Raw genomic sequence first — 21,067 nt, forward strand, 5'->3', positions numbered from 1 at the left:
TTCATCTGTAATGTGGGAGCAATATTGCTGACTCTGCATGATTGGAGGATCTCAGAGTGCAAGCATATGACAGGACCAGACCCAGTGCTGCAGGTGTTTAACAAATGGCAGTGATTTTACCCCTCTCGGCACCAGGTACCTCCTTTCCTCAGTCCTTGAATCTCTTTCATTTGTTCAGCAGAGATTTAATGTGTATCCTGGTGTACATCTACTGTGTGCCAGGCTCTGTGCTGGGTGCTGGGGCTACCATGATGAACAAGACCTGCTCCCTGCCCTAGTGGCGCTTGTCCTAGAGAGGGACACAGATCACAGATGAGGAAACAAACACAAACTGTAATTCGGTCTACCACCAGCCATCTGTCAGTTTGTGGTACTGTGGTGGCTGCGTGTCGCTAAGATGCCATAAGCTGTGCTACAGGTATTTCAAATACCAGCAGGTCACCCATGGTGAATGGCTTTCAGCAGAGCTTACAGACTAAGACTAGGAAGAAAGGCCTGGTGGTCATGGTCTGGAAATTAGCCAATGAAAACTTTATGGGTCACCACAGAATACTGCCCTGTATAGTGCTGGAAGATGAGCCCCCTAGGTTGGAAGGCACTACACAGTAACCACAACAGTGGACTGAAACATACCGACGATCACGAAGATGGCCCAGGACTGGGCAACACTTTGTTCTATTATACATAAGGTCGCCACGAGTTGGAGCTGACTCGATGGCAAATAACAACAATTAGTTCTATGAAGGAAGGAATACAGGCATAGGAGAGAGAATAACGTGTGTGTTTGTGTGTGTGTGTGTAAACTTAAGAGAGCCAGGGAGGGCCTCCCTGAGATGGCGACATTTAAGCCAAAGTCAGAAGGATGGAAAGTCCCAGCTATGCAGAGAGCTGGGGGAAGGGCTTCCCAGGCAGAAGGGACAGCAGATGCAAAAGCCCTGAGGAAGATCAGAGATTGGTGTGTTCTAGGGACTGAGAGGTGCCCACCCCCTGTGTCTAGGTTTGGGTCCTGGACAAAGGGGGTTCGACACAGAATGAAGGTGGAGAGGAGGACATGGTCAGACCATGCAGAGAGCTCCCTACCTGGGCTGGCTGCCGTCTGGCATTTTAGTCCCTCACATCCTGGTGGAGTCACAAGGGGTGTCTTGTTGTTGGCATTGTGCTCAGGGACCTTTGAGGTTCAGAAAATACTAGTGGGTGGAGGGGCTGATGGGTGCCAGCCATTGGGGTGTAAGATCAGCCTGGCAACACACCCACAGCCCAGCTGCACCCCAAACTCTCCAACTCTCAGGCTCAGGAGCCAGACTGCTCTGCTGCAGCTGGCTTGGGTAGCTCATCGACCATTCTGGGCCTCAGTATCTTCATCTGTGAAATGAAAGTAGTATTAGTATATACCTCAAATGCTTTTTATTAGGACTGAATGAGTCAGAGCGAAGTGCTTAGCACGGGAACGGACACATAGATGCACGCACTCAGTGAACATTCTGTCACTGTTGTCCTGGTTAGTGGATCAGTGGAAATTGGTGTTGCTGGGAGATTCAGCATAGCCTAGAGGGCAAGAGCATATTCTCTGGAGCCAGACTGCTGGGTTTGCTCCCTGGCTTCTCTCGTGAACAATTTATTAACCTCTCTGTGCCTCAGTCCCTTCATCTACAAAATTGGGATGATAATTATAAAGCTCAGGCTTGTTGTGAGAATGAAATGAGTTGATTCGCACAAAGTGTAAGAATAGAGCCTGACACATAAAAAAAGAAGCAAACCAGTTGTCTTTGAGTCTATGCTGGCTCATGGTGACCCCATGTACGTCAGAGTAGAACTGCGCTCTGTAGGGTTTTCAATGGCTGGTTTTTTTGGAGGTTAATCCCAAGGCCTTTCTTCCGAGGTGCCTTTGGTTGGACTAGAACCTTCAACCTTTTGGTAAGTAGCTGAGCACTTAAGCATTTGCACCACCCAGAGATGCCCACCTGGTACGTAGTAAGTACTGTCCAAGTGCTTACTGCTACTGCTACTTAATATTTTATTATACTATTTAGAGTAGAAAGATTGAGCATAGGTCCTCCTCAGCCCTCAGTGTATGGAGGGGTGGAGGTATACCGGGCAAGGAGGCTTACCTCAGGACTGAGTTCCTGGGTCTGAACCCTGGAATCCTGAACCACCAGCCCTGGGGAGGCAAACAGATTACAGAGGGTGGCAGTGACAGCCCCTGCAGACACCCCCTCGTTTCAAGCCTGGGTCCCGCAGGGGCCATGGGGCCGGCCACTGCTGAGACCAGGACTGTGGGGCCACGGGGCACGAGTGCAGAGTGGCAGGGGCCCTGGCTCTCCCTGGCACATTCCAGGCTCCTGAGCGGGTGGCCCTGGGCCAGGGTGCCGGAGGGAAGGAGAGAGCCTTTTAAGGAAACATTTCTCTGCTTAAAAAAAAAAAAGAGAGAGAGAGAGACAAGCAACACTGAAACACACAACAGAGTTAGTGGACCCGCAGGCCTGGAATGCACAGCTGTGGGCGGAGCGTGGAGGAAGCCGCTGGGGGGCAGCAGGCCACCTTCGAGGGGTGCCCACAGCCCTCAGCCTGGGCTTGACAGCTCCCTCCAAGACTGAGGTCCTTAGTGGGGACAGGGGAGGAGCCTGGGGTCAGGACACCTGGGTCCCTGGTTCTTTCCACTGTCTAGGCTGGGCCTGGGAGAGAGGCCCTCACGCTTGTCTTGGAGAACACCTGTCCATTCTGCCCCCGCCTAAAAATATATCCTTATCCCCTCCCTTGCTTCCCTGGATGGAGCCTAGAAACCCACCTTGACTTAGCAGAGGGAGAGGCTGATGGATGTGGATGGCGTTTGCCTAACTTTGGGGTGCAATGGAGGTAGCAGGCAGCAGCCCTTCTCTGCAGCTTCTTCCTACATTCAGAAGAAAGGAACCTAGCAAGGGAGCCGTTCTGTTACACCCTCTCCCACCCTGGGCCTGAGGCACCCATGGATGTTAGAGTGTGTGGAGAGGAGACACTGGGGACCTGGCACCACAAGGTTGAAATCTCACAACCCCCAGGGTGGGGTTTGAGGGCTTCTGTCCTGAAGGTACCTGACAGGGACATCCTTGTCCCTGAGGCTGAGACCTGATGGGCAGGGCCAGCAGGGAGTCCTGAGGGTCACAACCAGCTCCTGGAACTGACCCTTCCCTCCTGCTTTTTCACTGAGTACCCCCTCCCTCATCCCTGAGCCAGTTCCCTCCAGAGGCCTCTTCTAAGAAAACAGCTGTTCATGGCCCTGTGTTTGTGTGTGTTAAGAGCCTTGGAGCTCTGGGATCATGTCCCCCACGTTTCCTCAGTCTCCTGAAAAGTGGGCATTGGGTGATACGACCCCCTTCATGTCTAGTCTTGGGCTGAGACTTCCAGGCCACTTATCAGCTGTGTGACCTTGGGTGAGTTGTTTAACCTCTCTGTGCCCCCACGAACTGAGGATAATAGTAGTACCTGCTTCACTGGGTTGTTGAAAGGATTAAATGAGTTAACACAGGTAAAGCATTTATAATAATGCATAGAATATGTATTCAGTGCATGTTAGATATTGTTCTCTTTTATTATTTTTTTTTATGGCCTCGTATATGATTCTCCCAACAGTCTTGGAGACATGATTTGAGGGTGAAAGATATTAAGACTCAATTCAGGCCTCTTTGTTGGAGAATGAGTTGGGCAGGGATCCTGTAGCTTGGCTGGGTCAGGAACCCAGAGGAGCTAGCTACCAGCCCCATCCACCCCTTCTGGAGCTCAGAGTACACCACCATGCGGGTGTTGTCCTGGTCTGGGTTCATGTGTCAAGCTTGAATGTCCCTTGGGCTGGTGGAACGACAGGACAGGGCTAGGTGGAGGGAGGATCCAGCCAAGTGTGGCCACTACTGATCAGCCGGCCCCAGCCAGGGCTGTGAGCTGTCACCATACCATTCCACCAGGGTGGTGGTGGTGGGGGCTGTCCTCTGCCCGGGGAGGCAGCTACCCCCTGTCTGGCCATCCATGGCTCGTGCCCAGACGCCCTTGTGCCAGAGGGAGAATGTCCTCCCCCCCAGCCCTTTGTCCCCTGTGTGGGCCCCTGCCTGGTGTTCGGGTCGGGAATTGGAGCCAAGGTTGAGAACTGAGCTCCAAGAAAAACGTGTCCCGGCTGGAAAAGGCTAGAAAAAAAGGAGCACATTTAGCCTCTGATAAATGCCCCTGCTAATTGTCAGGGTAATGGCTTGGCTGCCTGGCTGGCAGGGGGAATGTTATCTCAGGGAAGGGAGCAATCAAGTCCTCCCTCCCCTGCCGCAGCTCCCCCGCCCCCTCCCTCCCTCTGTCTGGAGCCCCAAGTTGCCATCTCCTTCTCTGGTTCCAAGAGGAAGAGGAGGAGGATGTAGTTGACAGTAGTAGCTCACCCATACAGGGTGTTTTCAGCCCTCACAGCCTTCCACAGCTCTCAGCGACTCGCTGGCCTTCTCTGGAAGTGCTGGCAGAGGCCCCTTGCCAGCCGATTTCCCACATGCTCCGGAAACATTGCCAGAGCGAGTAAGGAGCTGCCTGCAGCTCTGACCTTTGGGTGAGATACCTTGGCATTGAAGAGGATACAGGAGATGACTTTTCCTTTTCTAGAGATCTTAAAAATTAAAAAAAAATTAAAGCAAATCCTGACAAAAAAAATAGGGAGTCCCTAGGTGGTAAAAATGGTTAAGAGCTCAACTACTAGCAGAAATTTTGGTGGTTGGAATCCACCAGAGGTGCTGTGGAGGACAGGCCTGGCAATCTGCTTCTGAAGGTCACAGCCTTGAAAACCCTATGGAACAATTTTACTCTGTACTCATGAGGTCGCCATGAATTGGAACGGACTCGAAGGTGACTACCATCACCAACAACATAGAAAAATTAGAAAACAGAGAAAAGAAAAAAAAAAGTTCCTCTTCTTGTTACCTTAACCCAAATGTTATTAAGATGCTGGTGTATTGACCTCGAGCCTTTCAGCTTATGCCTATTTTTGACAGACTTTTAATTGTGATGTACATTTCATTTTTGCTTTCTGCCCCTCCCGCCACTGAGCATTACTGCCTTCCCATTTTTCCATGTTTCGGCTTCATCTTCTGAAAAGCTCTCAAATTGGAGGTCTCAGTGGTGTCCAGCATGGAGATGGGGGCATGGAATGATCTCGAGAGCTTCTGGTTTCTATGGAGATGAAGGATGCTAACCTTGGCCTTTCTCTGCTCCTCCCACAGGTGGCTGCCCCCTGCGTTCCTCCGTCTAGCCATGAACTGGTGGTAAGTGACGGTCCATTCCTGCCCCACTGGGTCCCCCCTCCCTCTTTCCTCAGCTTCTCAGTGTAGCTTACTGTAGAGCCCGGCATGTTGGTAGCAGGGGTGCTGGGCAATTAGGTAAGAAAGAGAAGGGGGCGACTGGCCCTAGTCTGAGGCTGGGCTTGGAGGAAATGAGTCATGAAGTCCCTTCTGATGAGATGCAGGGCCTCCTATTTCCAAATCTTGAGATGTAGGTCCTTGGAAAAACCCATAAAAGGACATCTTGAGTGTCCAGGCTTGGCCAGGTGCCTGGTGTCCTGGGGTTAAAGGACAAGGGGTTGCTGTGGCATCTCCTTCCCTCTGTCTGGTCTCAGGCTGGGAGGCTGGGAGATGGATGGCATGACATGCTGAGTCCATCCACCTGGGCAGTGTCTCAGATCCAGGTGGCCTTGACCTGACTCTGACTCTGCGTTTCTGCTGTCTCTCCACTCCCCCCTCGCCCTCACCATCAGGCATCTAGAATAGTGTGGACAGGGGTGGGATGCCTGTAAGTTGTGGGCTGTGGAGAGGGCGCCTGCTCCAGATTGATCCCAGCTGTCCTGATTTGGAATGTTCAGAGCTTTCCTCCCTGGCTTCTCACTACCCTCCTACCCTTCAGCGGTCCCTTCTGCTCCCTGACCTACCGCTGAAGCAGGCAGGACTCTGGAGGCGAGGGTCTGCCTGCGTGCACATGTGTGTGTTTCCATGTGTGCATGTGTGTGTTGGTGTGTGATGGAGGGGGCACCATGTGGATGCCATTGGATTGGCTGGTGCGGAGGGGCCTGTGGTGGTACTGACGTTGGTGGGAACCTGGGAAGGGGGCAAGAGTATCTTGGGGGCCCAGGTGGTTGTGGGTATTTGCACACTTGTGCAGTGATGTGCTTGGTCTGAGCTTGGAGCTCTGTGTCAGGCCACCTCCAGCCCTGGCTCCAGCATTCAACTCCTGTGTAATGGTTCCTGCCCTCTTTCGGGACCTCAGTTTCCCTTTTCATCAAAGAGTGGAGTTGATACCCCAAAGGCTTTCTCAATGCTGACAAATATTCCCACCTGGCCTCCTTGCTCAGAGTTGAGGACAGATGCAATAAAGTATGCTAATGTGCTTTGGGCGTACTGGTGGTGCAGTGGTTAAGTATTTGGATGCTAACCAAAAGGCTCGTAGTTTGAACCCACCAGCTGCTCCTTGGAAACCCTATGGAGCAGTTCTACTGTGTCCAATAGGGTTGTTGGGAGTCAGAATTGACTCAATGGCAATGGGTTTTTTGGCTGGTAAGATGCTTTGACTTCTTAGGGCCTGACCTTAGCTGCTCTGTGTAGCCTGGCCTAGGCCCCACCCATCTATTCACCTTTATGGCGGCGGGGGGTGGGGGAGGGCCTCCTCTAGCCCCACTGGGGTCAGTCCTTCTGGGCTGAGTAGAGCCCCGTTGCTCCAGGAGTGGAGCGTTATTTGCATGGAGCCCAGGTGGGGGCCATCTGACAGTTGCGGGGGGCAGAGGGCAGGCCTGGCGGGAGCTATTGATGCTTTGGGATTGCAGAGGGAGCCAGTGGGAGCCCGAGGAGGGTGGGAGGAGGGGGACAGGGAGGGTGAGCCTATGTCTTTCATCATTCCAAATGAACCGCCACCTCAGCGGCCAGCCGCTGAGAACAGAATGTCCTTGGCTGCTCCAGAGAGGCTGGGGGATCCAGGGTTTAGGGACTGCCAGGCCAAGTCTCCTGAGCTTTGTTTACATGAGGAGGGGTCAGGGGTTGGGATAAAACGGAATAGGGGAATAGGTTGGCATTCCAGCTGGAGGAATTCAGTTAGATCCCAGACAGGACTCCTGCCTGAGCAAGATTGTGGAATCTGTGCATCTCTGTGATGTGCTCACCTGTGCAGGGGAGCGCCGACCTTGTGGAGGGTGGCTCAGCCACCACTGGGTGTTCAGTGGTCCTTCTCTCCCCTGCCCTGAGTCAGGACCCCCTCCCTTCTCAGTGGTCAAGAGTGAAGTAGTTAGACTACTCCCTCTGGATCCCGGCTCCCCCACTCGCTGGTGTGTGACCATGGATATGTAGCTTAACTCCCAGGGTCTCAGTTTCCCCTTTTCAGAATGGGATTTAATAAGGTGGTGTAGTGGCTAAGTGCTACGGCTGCTAACCAAGAGGTCAGCAATTCAAATGCTCCAGGCGCTCCTTGGAAACCATGGGGCAGTTCTACTTTGTCCCATAGGGTTGCTGTGAGTCGGAATCAACTCGACAGCAGTGGGTTTGACCCTGTAGGCTATTAAAAATATGAAAGGAGCAAATTAATCTGTTGAATTAATTTGTATACTGATGGTGTCCACCTCACTGGGAGTCCAGGCCCAGGTTCTCTTATTGGCTACACAGCCCCACACGACAGGTGTGCTCTCTGACCTCATCTCCTTGTAGGACTCTCTCCCTCACTCACTGCTCCAGCCACACTGGCCTTCTTGCTATTCTGTGAACATACCAGGCAAGATGCTGCCTCAAGGCCTTAGCACCTGCTTTCCCTCTCCTTGGTGTGCTCTTCCTCCAATACCTGCAAGGCTCTTTTCCTCCACCTGGATGTCAGCATTTCCCCTCCCCCAGCAACTGTAACTCCCTTGCCTACTTTCTTTGCCCCTAACACTTATCACTGCTGATACATTATATCTTACTTATTTGTGTTGTTTCTGGACTGCCTTCCGCCGTATCTGTATGTAAGCACTATGAGGGTAAGATTTTTATCTGTTTTATTGGTTGCTGTATCTCTGTCACCTGGCACACAGTAGGGCTCAATACATATTTATTGAATGGCCAGAAGTGAAACCTTCAGCCCAGTGCCTGGCATACAGGAGGCGTTCAGTAAGCAGGACTGCTGTTAGCCTTGTTCCCTAGCTGGCTGGTGGGTAGGGCTTTGAGTTCCCAGGGAGGGATCTACCAGGGGAGCCTGCTGGTGGCTCTCTTGCTTTCCTGGGGAGTGGGAAAGTGGCCCAGGGGAAGCTGGGAGAAAGCGTGGCTTCCCCAGAGAGCACTCAGCACCTGTTTCCTCACAGGGTGAGGCAAGTGCTTTGAACAGGTTCACAAGAGGGAGGAAAGGGCGGGTTTGCATTTCTCCTTCCTTTTCCATTTGCTGCCTGCCCTCCAGCCTTCCTAGCGCTGGTCTCCTGCCTCCCCGCCCTCCTCGCTCTTCCCTCCTGCTGTGTCTGTGGTCTGTCTGTCCCTCTGTCCTGCTTTCTCCATGTCTCAGGTTGGCTCTTGCTCTCCCTCTGGCCTTCTCACCCTTCTTCTTTCAGTTCTCCTCCTCTGGGATTGGTATCCCACCCCCAGCCCTGGGCACAGAATTTCGAGGTCCTTTTCGGCCAAATGCATTTTCTAGCCTGTGCTGGGCCAGCCAGGGCAAAAGCTGCTTAATCTTCAACTGATGTTTTTGTCTTACTCAACAGATGTTGCCCAAGGCCTTGGGTAGAAAGGTCCTAAGGTCACGTCCCTCTTGTGGTGTCCAGCGGTGGGGGCAGGATGGAGAGGGGAGAGGGCTTGTTTGCTGTGGGACACTCCTGATCCTTGGAAAGAGCTGAAGCAGCTTTTTTCAACTCTTGAAAATAAGTGTCAAAAGGAGTTTCCCCGAGGGTGATAGCCAAATAGAGCGGCTGGCCACCAAGGTCACCAAATGGCCAGCCCTCTTGCCCAGCAGCCTGGCCCCCTGACCCTGGCACACCCAGGAGAACCTGTGCACACTGCTGCTGCTCACACAGGGCCAGCCCCAAGGCAGGTGCTGGAATTATCCTTGTAGAGTGAAGTGGGGGTCCAGGTAGGGGGTCTGGGTGGAGCAGGTTGGGGGGGTGGCAGTGTCAGGCTGGTTTCACCCGTAATAGTAATAATAATCAGAAACCAAAACCAGTTGCCACAGAGTCCCTTCCGATGCATTGTGGCCCCATGTTGTCAGAGTAGAACTGCTCCGTAGGGTTTTAAATGGCTGTGACCTTTCGGAAGTAGGTTGCCAGGCCTTTTTCTGAGGTGCCTTTGGGTGAATTTGAACCTAACCTTTTGGTTAGTAGTCAGGTTAGCAATTTATGCCACCCCGTAAAAACCCGTTGCCATCGAGTCAATTCCGGCTCTCAGTGGCCCTATAAGACAGAGTAGAACTGCCCCATAGGGTTTCCAAAGAATGGCTTGTGGATTTGAACTGCTGGTCTTTCGATTAGCAGTTGTAGCTCTTGACCACCACGCCCCCAGGGCTCAGTTATATCACCCAGGGACTCTATAATAGTAATAGTAGCAACAGCAAAAGGTTAACCCTTTTATAGAATTTTCCATTTGCAGAGCTTTATTGTGAAAGTTTTACAAATATCAATACCATTAACCCGAACAACAACCCAATGGGGAAGGTACTATTACTATTCCAGTTTCGCAGATGAAGACCTGAGGCCCAAAGCCACGGAGGAGCTAGGGTTTGAGTCAGTGGTTTGGCCCCCGAGTCTGCCCTCCTAGCCACAAATGTCACTCTCACCTGCATAGCACCTGTGGTTTTCAAAGCCTTTCCCCTGACATGGGGTCATCGGAACCCACCGTGACTCGTGAGGGAGTGGGGCAGGTGTGATCTCACCTGGGCTTGGCAGGAGGAGCAAACTGTGCAGAGGAGAAAAGTGCAGCTCAGAAAAGCGAGGTGACTTGTTCATGGTCATGTGCCTAGCCGGTGGCAGGGGCTGGACTGGGAGTGGAGTTTTGGACTCCTGTTCTGCTTTCTCTCCCTGGTACCCTTGGTGCTTGGTCTGGGTGTAAGGACCCAAGGTTGTGAGAGGGTAGGCTTTTCCCGGGTACTTTCATTCTAAACAGGGCAGACCACTGTTCAGCTTGTCATTTTCTGTGTCTGCCAGTGGGCCTGGGATTTAGGGGATGGCCTGTCTACCCATCTATCTGTTCAGCCATTCCATCAACAAACATTTATTTGTGGAAACTCTGGTGGCATAGTGATTAAGAGTTCAGCTGCTAACCAAAAAGTCGGCAGTTCGAATCCACCAGGCGCACCTCAGAAACCCTGTGGGACAGTTCCACTCTGTCCTATAGGGTCTCTATGAGACTCGATGGCAATGGGTTTGGTTTTTTTGGTTTATGTGCCAGGCAGGGAGGGGGCAGGAGTCCCTGCGTGGCACAGATGGTTAAGTGCTTGACTGTTAACCAAAAGGTTGGCATTTTGAACTGAACTAGTAGTATCTCAGAAGAAAGGCCTGGTGATCTGCTTCCCATAGGTCATAGCCATGAAAACCCCAGTTCTTTTTTAAATAATTTTTATTGTGCTTTAAGTGAAAGTTCACAAATCAAGTCAGTCTTTCACACAAAAACTTACATACACCTTGCTACACACTCCCAATTGCTCTCTCCCTAATGAGACAGCCCGCTGTCTCCCTCCACTCTCTCGTTTCCTGTCCATTTCGCGAGCTTCTAACCCCCTCCACCCTCTCATCTTCCCTCCAGGGAGGAGATGCCAACATAGTCTCCAGTGTCCACCTGATCCAAGGAGCTCACTCCTCACCAGCAGCCCTCTCCGTGGGGGCATAGTTCTGCTCTGCAACACTTGACGTCGTCATGAGGCAGGATCGATTCAACGATAACTGGTAGCATGCCAGGCACTTTTTTATGTGCTAGGGCTGTGGTGTATTTTCTGCCGAGTGTCAGGCTTCCTGAAAGCAGGAGGGGATGGAGTAAGCAGGGAGCCACCGAGTGGAGAAGACTTCAGACACCATCTAGTTCAATCTTGCTCTTTTGCAGATGAGGAAACTGAGGCCCTGGGATTTTTAAATGACTTTTCTAAGGTCACCTATTATCAAATCTAGGACTGGGAGGCGCCAGACTGCCTCGTGGAAGAAGAGAAGGAAGTGGCTAACTGGCCCCAGAGAAAGTGCAGACTCGTCAGCACTGGCTCTTGCTCTTTGTCAAGGAGACTGACTAGTAGCACTTTAGTTGAGTTTGAACTGCAGGCCCTGATAAATTTCACTCTAGGGCGCTGAGTGGGCCATGGTCTGCCGTCTTTGAGAAATCATGGGAAATGGATCGACAGCCTTGGTTTTCAATAGGCAATGGGGTAAGAGTAAAATAATAATAATAAAAAACAAACCTGTTGCCATCACGACTCATAGGGATCCTGTAGGACAGAGTAGAATTGCCCCATAGTGTTTTTGAGGAGCAGATGGTGGACTTTTTGGTTAGCACCTGAACTCTTAACCACTGTGCCACCAGGGCTCTTGGGCATTGCATTCCTGAGAAGATCCCCAGAGCAGAGGGAGGCTTGCAATTCCAATTTGTGCAATACCTAGGGTTATTTAGTCCCCAGAGGGGGAGTATGGGGCCAGGGGCAGGATGGCGATGAGAACCAAATGGACTCAGTTCCTATTGCTGTCCGAAATAGAACTAGTAGGTGGAGGCTGTTCTAAAGGCGAGGGATTTAGGTATAAGAGCTTTCTTCTACCTGAAGTGGCCCAGTGGGGCAGTCTCGGGGACTCAATGTCCTGTCACTTGAAACACATACTCACTGACGTGGATTAGGTGTAATGCAGGGTGGCGACAGGGGATCCCCTCCCTGGGGGAGTTTGGGCCCATTGAGGTCCTGCCCTGAGGCTGGGCCGTGGAGGGATGTAGTCCCCAGAGTGTGCTGAACACCTCTCCTGAAACCCCCACTAGCAGAGGTCCCTGGGAGATGCCCTAGCAGGGTGTACACAGGGCTCTGGCCAGAGTGGGGAACAGAGAGAGCGATATTGTGGAAACGAATTAGGTGCTGGACTTTGGTGTTCTGACCAGCGGTAGCCTTGGGGTTCAGGGAAGGGAGCGATCATTATGTCCTGGGACTACTGGACAAGTCCCCCTCCTCTTCCAAGTCCGATTTAAGATTTGAGCAAATAGAAGAAAGGAGGGAAGAAGGAGGGAGGGTGTTCTAGAAGGTGACAGGCTGAAACTTGTGGGGGGTTGGGTAGGACATTGGTACGCCTTACCGAGCCTGATGGGGCAAATCCAGTGTAAATATTTTTGGCCAGTCTGCCCTTGCTGGAGGGAGGGTCTGCAATCCTGTTTCACCAGGGTCTGAGCACGTCCCTGGTGGCCCTGGCTCGGGGAGGTGGTGGGAAGAGCTTGAGTGCAGGAAGGAGGCTGGAGTGAGCGTGGCTGTGTGGTGGGCAGTGAGGAGCTGTGAGCAGAGAGGGGCGTCAATGGGGCTGGCTGGAGGAGGAAGAGGCTGGAGAATGGAGGAGTCCAAAGCCAGGCTGGGGAACTTGAACTTGTTCTGCCAAGTGCTAAGGGCCATTATGGATGCTTGAGTGGGGGAGTGATCCAAAGCAGGGTTTTGAAGCTGGAGTCTGGCTGCCAGCTGCAGGGTGGCTTGAGGGGAGGGGCTGCCAGGAGGCTGCAGGCCAGACCAGATGAGGCTGGTGCAGAAACTCAGGCAGTGTGGGGAGGATTTAGGTGAAGGCAGCCAGAGGGCCATGGCGGGGGTGCCTAGGGAAGCACAGACTTGCAGCCCCTGGTTGAGTGGGGCAGGAGAACAGCATCCACCGGGAGTATGGCAAGAGGGGGCCAGGGCTGGAGAGTGTGGGCGAGCCATCCCAAGGAAGAGGTGCCCACTGGTGCCCAGCTTCAGCCAGGATTTGGGTGCTGGGTCCCTGTCCCTTGGGGTGACTTGGAGGTGGAGGAGTGGGTTTACCCAGGCCCCTCCCCCCAGCTGGAGGATGCAGGGAGAATCAGGCATAACTTTCCACTTAATCACGTCGAGCCTATACTTTTCCTCTGGTGGCCTCAGCCTGCCTGGGAGAGGATGTGACCCCTGGAGTCACTGAACCCAAACACTTTGGGGACCAGGCTCTGGCTGCATGCTTCCCCCCCACCCCTGCCTGGCCCCACCCCTGCCTACTCAGTACCCTGCCTCCAGTCCCTTGCTGTCTTTGCTGATGTCCTGCCACCCCCGCCCGCCCCCACCACCATTAACTCCCCCTTCTTCAAGATGGTGGGAAGCAGCATGGAGGGGGGCACGTAGGCTTTGGAGGTGCAGACCTGAGCTCACATTGAGCGGCTTGTGCTCAGCATTCCTGTAAACTCAGTTTCCACATTTGTCAAAGGGGCTCAGAGCACCTCCTTCCAGGGTCCTGTGGCAACTAGATGAGATTGTGCCCGAAGAGGCAGAGGCCGTGTGTTTTCTTCCTCCTGCTGCTGCTGCTGCCCTCGTTGTGTTACTGTGGAGCACCCTACCTTGAAGGGCTGTCGGATAGGCCATGCCTGTTACATGCCTTTGCACTGCCCGCCACTCTCCCACTTAGTGCCCTGTAAGTGGCGTTTCCCTGCCTTTCCCTTCGCTTTCAGCCTCGTCCTTGGATCTGCCTAGGGTTCTATTTTTGGAACAAGCGAGCTTGGAATAACTTTCTTTGAGCCCTGTCGCCGAGGACATTCCAGCTCCCACTGGCCCTGACCACCCACTCCCACCTCCTGTCTCTCCTGATGCTGAGGGTGACCTCACAGTTCATCACCATGGCAGTAGCTGTGATGTCACGGGGTCTTCTTGGCCTGAAAGCTGCCTGGATTCCAGGCCTCCCAGGGGGCAAGAGTGGGGAAAGCTGGAGGGGGTGGAAGGGGGGAGGGCGTGAGGAATTTCTGGACGGAATGTTCCTCTGGAGGCTGAGTCCGCATTCTGCACACCCTCCCCCCTCCCCCCACAGCCCTGGGCTCTGGCCTGGGCACCTCCCCCACCCCCTATAGCTCTCTGCCTTTTCCTTCTTCCCAAACAGCAGCCCACAGATACATTTTTCTCCAGCCCACCCTCCCTGCAGGCCACCAGCCTGTCCTATAGGATGAATCTTCAGGCAGTCTTCACAGCAGTCCCCCAGCCCCCGGCAGACTGCCCCTCCCCTGGCTCTCACATTGGGGGTCGGTCAAGTAAGTGCATGAAACCCTGGTGGTGTAGTGGTTAAGTGCTATGGCTGCTAACCAAGAAGTCGGCAGTTCGAATCCATCAGACCCTCCTTGGAAACTCTATGTGGCAGTTCTACTCTGTCCTGTAGGGCTGCTATGAGTTGGAATCGACTCGACGGCAGTGGGTTTGGTTTTTTGGGTTTTTTGGAGAGGGCATGTTGGTCCTTACTTTGGAAAAAAAAAAAATTTGAGGAAAGGATGTGCAGCTTCCCTTCTCCACCCTGTGGTTCCCAGCCTGTCAAATTCAGGAAGTTCTCTCTGATGTCTGATCTCAGTCCCTCCGCCTGCAGCCCATTTCCTACTCTTCCTCTGAAAGTGTATTGAAGAAGTTGCTTCCTACTGGGGCCTGAGACAGAAGGGCTGCTGCAATTAGTCTTTTAGGCTCAGAAAAGCTTGTTCCAACAGCAGAGCAGTTGATTAAGGGTAGGAAAAATGGAAGACCATTGCCAGGGAGCAAAGGGATAGCCTGAAGGGAATGTAAGGGCTCAGTTGTGGTGAAGTGAACTCTCATTCATTGTGACCTTTGTGTGTCAGAGTACAACTGCTCCATAGGGTTTTCAGTGGCTGATTTTTTTTTTGGAAGTAGATTGCCAGGCCTTTCTTCTGAGGTGCCTCTGGGTGGACTTGAACCTCTAACTTTTGGTTAGTATCCAAGCGTGTTAACTAGTTGCACCACTCGTAACCTTGGGAAAGTTACTTGATCTCTGGGAGCCTCAGTTTCCCCAACTGTCAACCTCACAGGACAGCGACGAGGATGATGATCAGGAAGGCACAGAGCCTAATACTGTTCCCAGGGCATCGTTACACCTGGTGCGTAATTGCGATTGCATTAACATGATGAAGCGGTGTCTCCATACCAGGCAAGCGAGGCTCCTGGGGTGCCAGATTTGGGGAGGCACTCTCTCTTAGGATCACACAGGTGCACTTGCAGGAACGTGAGCGAGAGTGCCTCCTTGTGTGTACCCAAGGGGCCTCACTTGCTTCACCCAGTTTCTGCCCTGCTCCAGCCTCTGGGGTTGGCGACCTATGAGCAGAGGGATCCACAAAGAGCAAGGCTTGGCCTTCCAGTAGCTCCAGGTCCAAATCGTACCCCCTGCTCCCAAGCTGGATCCAGAGAGGCTGTGCGCCAGCTGCCCTCAGCTTTGGAAAGCCTAGGGTCCCCTTAAGACCAAGCTTTGTCCTGGGCCTGGGTAGTGGGGTGGGAACAGATGGGGGGTGGCTGTTCCAGCTGGGCTCCATCTGCTTTATCCTTCTGCGCTGAGCCTGAGGGGAAGGAAAGAGCTCTTGGGAGGAGCCCAGCTGACCCTGCCTGCAGGTTGGCTGGGGACCGAGCATAGGGCCTGGAGGTGAGCTTGGTGGTGGACTTTCCAAGGCCCTGACCCTGCCACTCACCTCCCAAGAGCCTGGGCAGGTCAGTCATACCTGTCTGTACCTGCTTCCCCATCTGTGAAACAGGGAGATGGATGAGATGATGTCTGAAGTCTCTCTCAGAGCTGGTGTTCTACAGAGTGATGTGTGAGGATGCTGTGTGTGTTTGGGGGAGAGGGACGTGCAGAAAGGTCCTGGCACCCAGCAGAGCACAAACATGAAAGTCAGGGGCCTCGGTTACAAAGGGTCCTAGCTGTGCTGAGTGGATGCTGAGCATGTGGGGGTGGCAGGGAAGATAAGGAAGGGCTCTCTTCATTTATGCATTCAACAAGTATTTCCTGAGGGCCTGCAGTGTGCCAGGTACTGTTCTGGGCTCTGGGGGGTAGCAAGAACTTACATTAAGTGGGGGAGTCAAGTTCTAAACGAGATAAATAAACTGTAGGGTGTGTTGGAGAGATGAATTAGAAGAGGAGAAATTAACCAGGGAGGGAGTAGAAAGTATGCGTGTGTGTCTGCATGGGGGCGGGGTTTGTGGTTGAAGGTGGGGTGATAGTTGTAGTCTAGTGAGTCCTTAGGAGTTCCTAGGTGGCATAAAGGGTTTGGCTACTAACTGAAAGGTTGGTGGTTCAAACCTACCCAGAGGTGCCTTGGAAGAAAGGCCTGACAAACTGCCTTCAAAAGGTTGCAGCCATGAAAACCCTATGGAGTGCAGTTCTATTCTGGAGCTCATGGCATCGCCATGAGTCGGAATGGACAAGGCAACTGGAAATTGAGTCCTAGCCTGTAGAGCTCTAGGGTTGCTGTCTCAGAAGTCCACAGTTCCAGGTGGCCTAGAAGCTTCCAGATGGCCCCAGCCTCCCTGCAAGATAGAGGGTAGGGGCAGCCCCAGGGGAGAACCTGCACTCAAGTTGCTGTACTAACCCCTTGCCTTTTTCATTCCCAAGAGCCCCAGAGCTGGCAGCAGTGGTCACTGCCATAGTAGAAATGTTGGGAAACAGGGCAACAGGACTTTAGTCCCTGGAGGACATGGGGTGGAGCAGCGGGATGGGGCGTGTAGCAGGCATGCTGGGCTGTGTTTGCAAACACGGCAGCTGAGCTCTGGGGGTTTAGTTTGGGAGAGGCTTTGGGAAATTTTTAGCTCCTCAGAAAGCATCTCGACCAGTAAGTTGAATTGAAGGCAATTGATGGCTGGCAAGCTCTGACCTGTGGCTGGCTTCCAGACGGGGGGCTGGGGATGGAGCAGAGGGGCGGGGGCAGAGGGGGCGGTGCTCAGCCGATTGCTGGCCGGAAGAGAGAGTTGCTCTAGCACTGCTGAGGCTTGTGGTTTCTAATATTGACTCGGCTCCCTGGTCTGGATCACGCCAGACTGGGAGGGGTAGACAGGATGGGCCAGGAGAGGGCCTGGGCCTTGGGGGCGTTTGGGGTGATGATACCTGCAGGGTGGAGATGATAAATAATAGCATGTGTTGAGAACTCAGTGTGTGGCAGGCTTTGTTCTTCGTGCTCTATGTGCTTTATCTCACTGGAACCTGACAAACTAACCTTGTGCAGTAAGTACGGCTGAGGAGCAGGATAAAGGCCCTGCCGCTGGGGGTTACGCAGTGAGTTAGCAGCAGAGTCAGGATGTAAACCCAGGCGGTCTGCTGTCAGTGTTTGTTATGCCAAAGAAACAAACAAAATAAACCCAACCAGTTGCCGAGGCGTCGATTCCAACTCATGGCAACCCCACGTGTGCCAGAGCAGAATCGTGCTCCATAGGTTTTTCATGGCTGATTTTTTGGACGTGTATTGCCAGGCCTTTCTTCTGAGGCACATCTGGGTGTGCTTGAACTGCCGACCTTTGCGTTAAGCATCCAAGAGCATAACTGTTGGCACCACTCAGGACTCCAGGCTTGTTGGAGTGGTCCTAAGAGTGTGATCCTGGGGCCAGCAGGTCAGCATCACCTGGCAGCTTGTTAGGAATGCAAATTCTCCCACCTCCCTCTAGACATATTGAATCAGAAGTTTGGGGAGGGGCCACCTGTGTCTCAACAAGCCTTCGGGGTGGGGTCGGGGGGGATTCTGATGCAGCTCAAATCTGAGGCCCAGTGGCCTTGAGTTTGGGGCCAGCTAGGAGGCTTTACCCAGAAGAGAGTGGGGACAGTCGTGGTTCTGTGATGGAATTCTTGCCTTCCATGCGGGACGCCCGGGTTGGATTCCCGGCCAATGCACCGCATATGCAGCTATCACCCGTCCATCAGCGGAGGCTTATATGTTGCTATGATGCTGAACAGGTTTCGGTGGAGCTTCCAGACTGAGACAGACTAGGAAGAAAAGCCTGGCAATCTGCTTTTAAAAATCAGCCAGTGAAAACCCTATGGTTCACAATGATCTGATCCCACTGTGTGCAGGGTAGACCTGAGTCAGGGGTTGCCTCCACTTTAGATAACAACAACCTGGAAGAGAGGAGGAGGGCTCTTCAGGGACCAGGCCGGGGCAGGCACTTGAGGGTTATGAAGCTGGGAAGAGCTACGCTGGGGGGTACGGAGGAAGGTTGGGGTGGGCTGACACTGTTGTAGAGGACTCACCCAGGCTGGATCCTGAGGGGAGTGATGGGTGGAGATGAGGGGGAATTTGAAAATGAGCTGGGAACTTCTTTGGGATTGGGATTAGCAGACAGCCCCCAGAGCTCCTGGCACTCAGGGCTCATGCAGCCTGCCTGTGGCAGGGACCCTCTAGGACTTCCCTGCGTGCATTTCCCAGTGGGCTCATTCACTCCCTGCCCAGGGGCCTGTGGCTCAGGAGGGAGACTCTGGAGGTACATGGGGTGGGTTTAGGGTTCAGCTCCTGGAATGGAGGTTGTTGGGGGAATGTGGTATTTTTATTCCTTCTCCAGAGCCATCCTCAGACTGCAGGTGGAGAGAGGAGGGTATATGGGGGAGTGGATGGGAGGGGCTGATGTGTCTCCCCCACCCTCTGCCTTCCCACTCCTTTCCTGGACCCTGTTCTCCCTCTACCATCTCCACCTGTCTCAGTCCTGAACTCCTTAGGAAGTTTCATCCCCTGGAAAGAAGTTTTGGCCTTAGTATCTCTTCTTCCAGGCCAAGGGGTAAATGAGTCTGGGCCATTTCCAGAAAGAATACTACCACACTCAGCTTAGCCCGTTTTCTTCTTCCATGCCCCTCTTGGCCTAGCCCTCCTCTCTGGATGCCAGAGCCTTTCGAGGTCATTCTGTCCATTCCCGTGCCTTCAGACATGAACAGCTTGTCCCTCAGGTCCCAGGGATGGTTTGGGGAGCAGGGTGTTTCTCATCCTGAGGTGCTCTGTCTTAAACCCTATCCGTGCTCAGCTTTGCGAAGGCTTGTTTCATAACCTTTGCAGTTGTGTCCATGTCCACCTGTGTGATTCAGCTACCGGAGACCCACGTTCCGAGTTGGAAATGGCCACATGGTCCTTGGCTGGTCTGGAGAATCATGAGGTGGACCTGAAATAGGAAGATTCACTTCCTGCTGTCGGCGGTGAGGGGGAGGCAAGGAACCCGCTTTTTGGGATGCCTTTAATAGGAGGTCGTTCTGTTGGCCTGAGCAGAGGAAGGATGGCGCTAGCATGAGGGACAGGATCAGTCATAAGTGTTTATTGATGGCCTGCTGGTCATGAATTGTGGTCTCTGGCACGAGGAAGCTTGCAACTGAGTTGTTCACAAAGCTGTGAATCTGTTTCGGAGAAAAAAAAGCAGGTGGAAATAGAATCACGAATAAAACAGTGGTTGGGGAAACAAGACATATCCCCACAGTGATATTAGTGATAACTAAAGACCAGGTAAGAGATACAGACATCGAGGCTTATTGGAGCTCAGAGGGGCCAGAGAGAGCCCCCCCTGACTGGGGTGTTCAGGGAGGGCTTCAAGGAGGAGAAGAGCTCACAGGAAAAGAGGGGACACCATTCCACAGGCAAAGGCCTGGATGTGGGGATAAGCCAGGAGGGTTTCCGAGACAGGTCTGGATAGAAGAGAGCTTTTGTGCATCGAAACTGAGGTCTGCAAGGGAACTGGGCCAGTGGTGGGGTGGGGACCTTGAATATCCACTGGAGAATCAGGACTCTCTTTGGCCTGTCTCCTCCCAGGCTGCTGATGGTGTGCAGAGAGCACGTATCATAGAGTCCCAAGCCTGGAGTTCAAATCCTAGTGTCTTTGTTACTAGATGATGACTTTGGGTGGCTCATTTAACTTCCCTGAGCCTGAGTCTCCTTGTCTGAAAAGTGGGGCTGAAAGGTAATAATGGCACCTGCCTCAGTGGGTCCTTCTTGTGAAGAAGCCATCAGTGTAGGTGAAAATGGCGGGTGTCCTTTTCATTGCTCCTTGTTCCTTTTTGAGGGGTCAGAGACTGTGTTTCAGAGGCAAAGTGCCGGGCGTCTACATGGGTCCCTGGTGAAGTCTATAGAACCGGATGGTTCTAGTCCCCATGGGATTGTGTTTCATTTGCCAAACTCTGCCTCCAAGGCTTGGGACAAGCCAGGCTATGCCTGAGTCTTGGATTGGTATCACTGTCCCCTGCCTGAGGAGGCGTTTTGCCTGTCATAGACACTGGTCCTGGGGAGAGAGCCAGTCCTGGGACCTGTGACCTCACACTGTTTTCTCTCTTTGTCCACAGCCCATCAACCCCGAGAGTGCACAGAAACATGTAGTGGACACGGTGAGTGATAGCAGGAGTGGCTGGGTGGGGACAACAGCGTGGCCAAGGGTGGGGAGGCCGGAAAACAGACGGCGGATTTGGAGGAAAGCGAAGAGATGTGTTTGGGGAACTCCTTCTGGAGTAGATTTGGGGAACTTGGGGGGAAGCGGGTGACGTTTGGAGCTGGGCATCTGACCATGCCTGTGTGTTCGGAAATGGGTTGCTAAGGAACTAGGCAGGCAGAGGGGAGGGGCAGGGGTGGCAGCTGAGAGGAGAAAGCAGTGGGGAAATGTGGGCTTCTCTTTAATTGGGGTTTTTTTTTTTCCTTAAATATGCAGAAAGTGAGAAAGCGGGCAGAACTTTCCAAACAGAGCTTTCTGACTTAGCAGAGAGATAGACATTTCCTCAAGGCTGCACGGGAGAGGAAGGGAAGAAAGGTGGCAGGTCCTGAAGTGGGGAAACTAGGTTAGCAGCTTAGCGGCGTCTCCTGGCATTGGCTGGCATGCGACCATGGGCTTTGAGTTGGAGGGCTTGGGTTCAAATCCTGACTCCACCAAGGTTCTAATTGTGTGACTGTAGGTAAGTCACAAGGCTGTCTAAGCCACAGTTTTCTCATCTGCAAAATGGGAATAATAGTATCTGCACAGATGTGATTGTGAGACACAAGCTAGAGGGTCTCGTTATCTCTGAGGGGCATTTAACAGACAAAGAAATATTAAACAAACACAGCCCCCTCCCAGGTCCCTCTGCCAACGCTCCCCTCCCCCACCCTGCCAAACCCAGCAGGTGATAAACCTGGGTGCCTTTTGCTTATTTTCCTTGACTCCCCTCTCTGACTGCCTTTTCTTTCTT

General features: G+C 53.0%; 1 protein-coding gene across 5 annotated transcripts in view; it reads left to right on the forward strand.

The window, feature by feature from the left end:
* Positions 1-21,067, forward strand: part of TNS1 (tensin 1) — a 219,446-nt gene that overhangs the window by 87,065 nt on the left and 111,314 nt on the right. For 3 of the 5 annotated variants that reach the window (XM_064286690.1, XM_064286692.1, XM_064286696.1), the window contains 2 exons: positions 5,220-5,261; positions 20,195-20,236. In XM_064286690.1, coding sequence (XP_064142760.1) covers positions 5,220-5,261; positions 20,195-20,236 — 84 coding nt within the window. Of the gene's footprint in view, positions 1-5,219; positions 5,262-20,194; positions 20,237-20,270; positions 20,795-21,067 lie in introns of those variants that run through there. The other 2 variants (XM_064286693.1, XM_064286694.1) reach the window with 2 other exon arrangements.

Source organism: Loxodonta africana, chromosome 6 (assembly GCF_030014295.1).
Source record: "Loxodonta africana isolate mLoxAfr1 chromosome 6, mLoxAfr1.hap2, whole genome shotgun sequence".
Taxonomy (NCBI): Eukaryota; Metazoa; Chordata; class Mammalia; order Proboscidea; family Elephantidae; genus Loxodonta; species Loxodonta africana.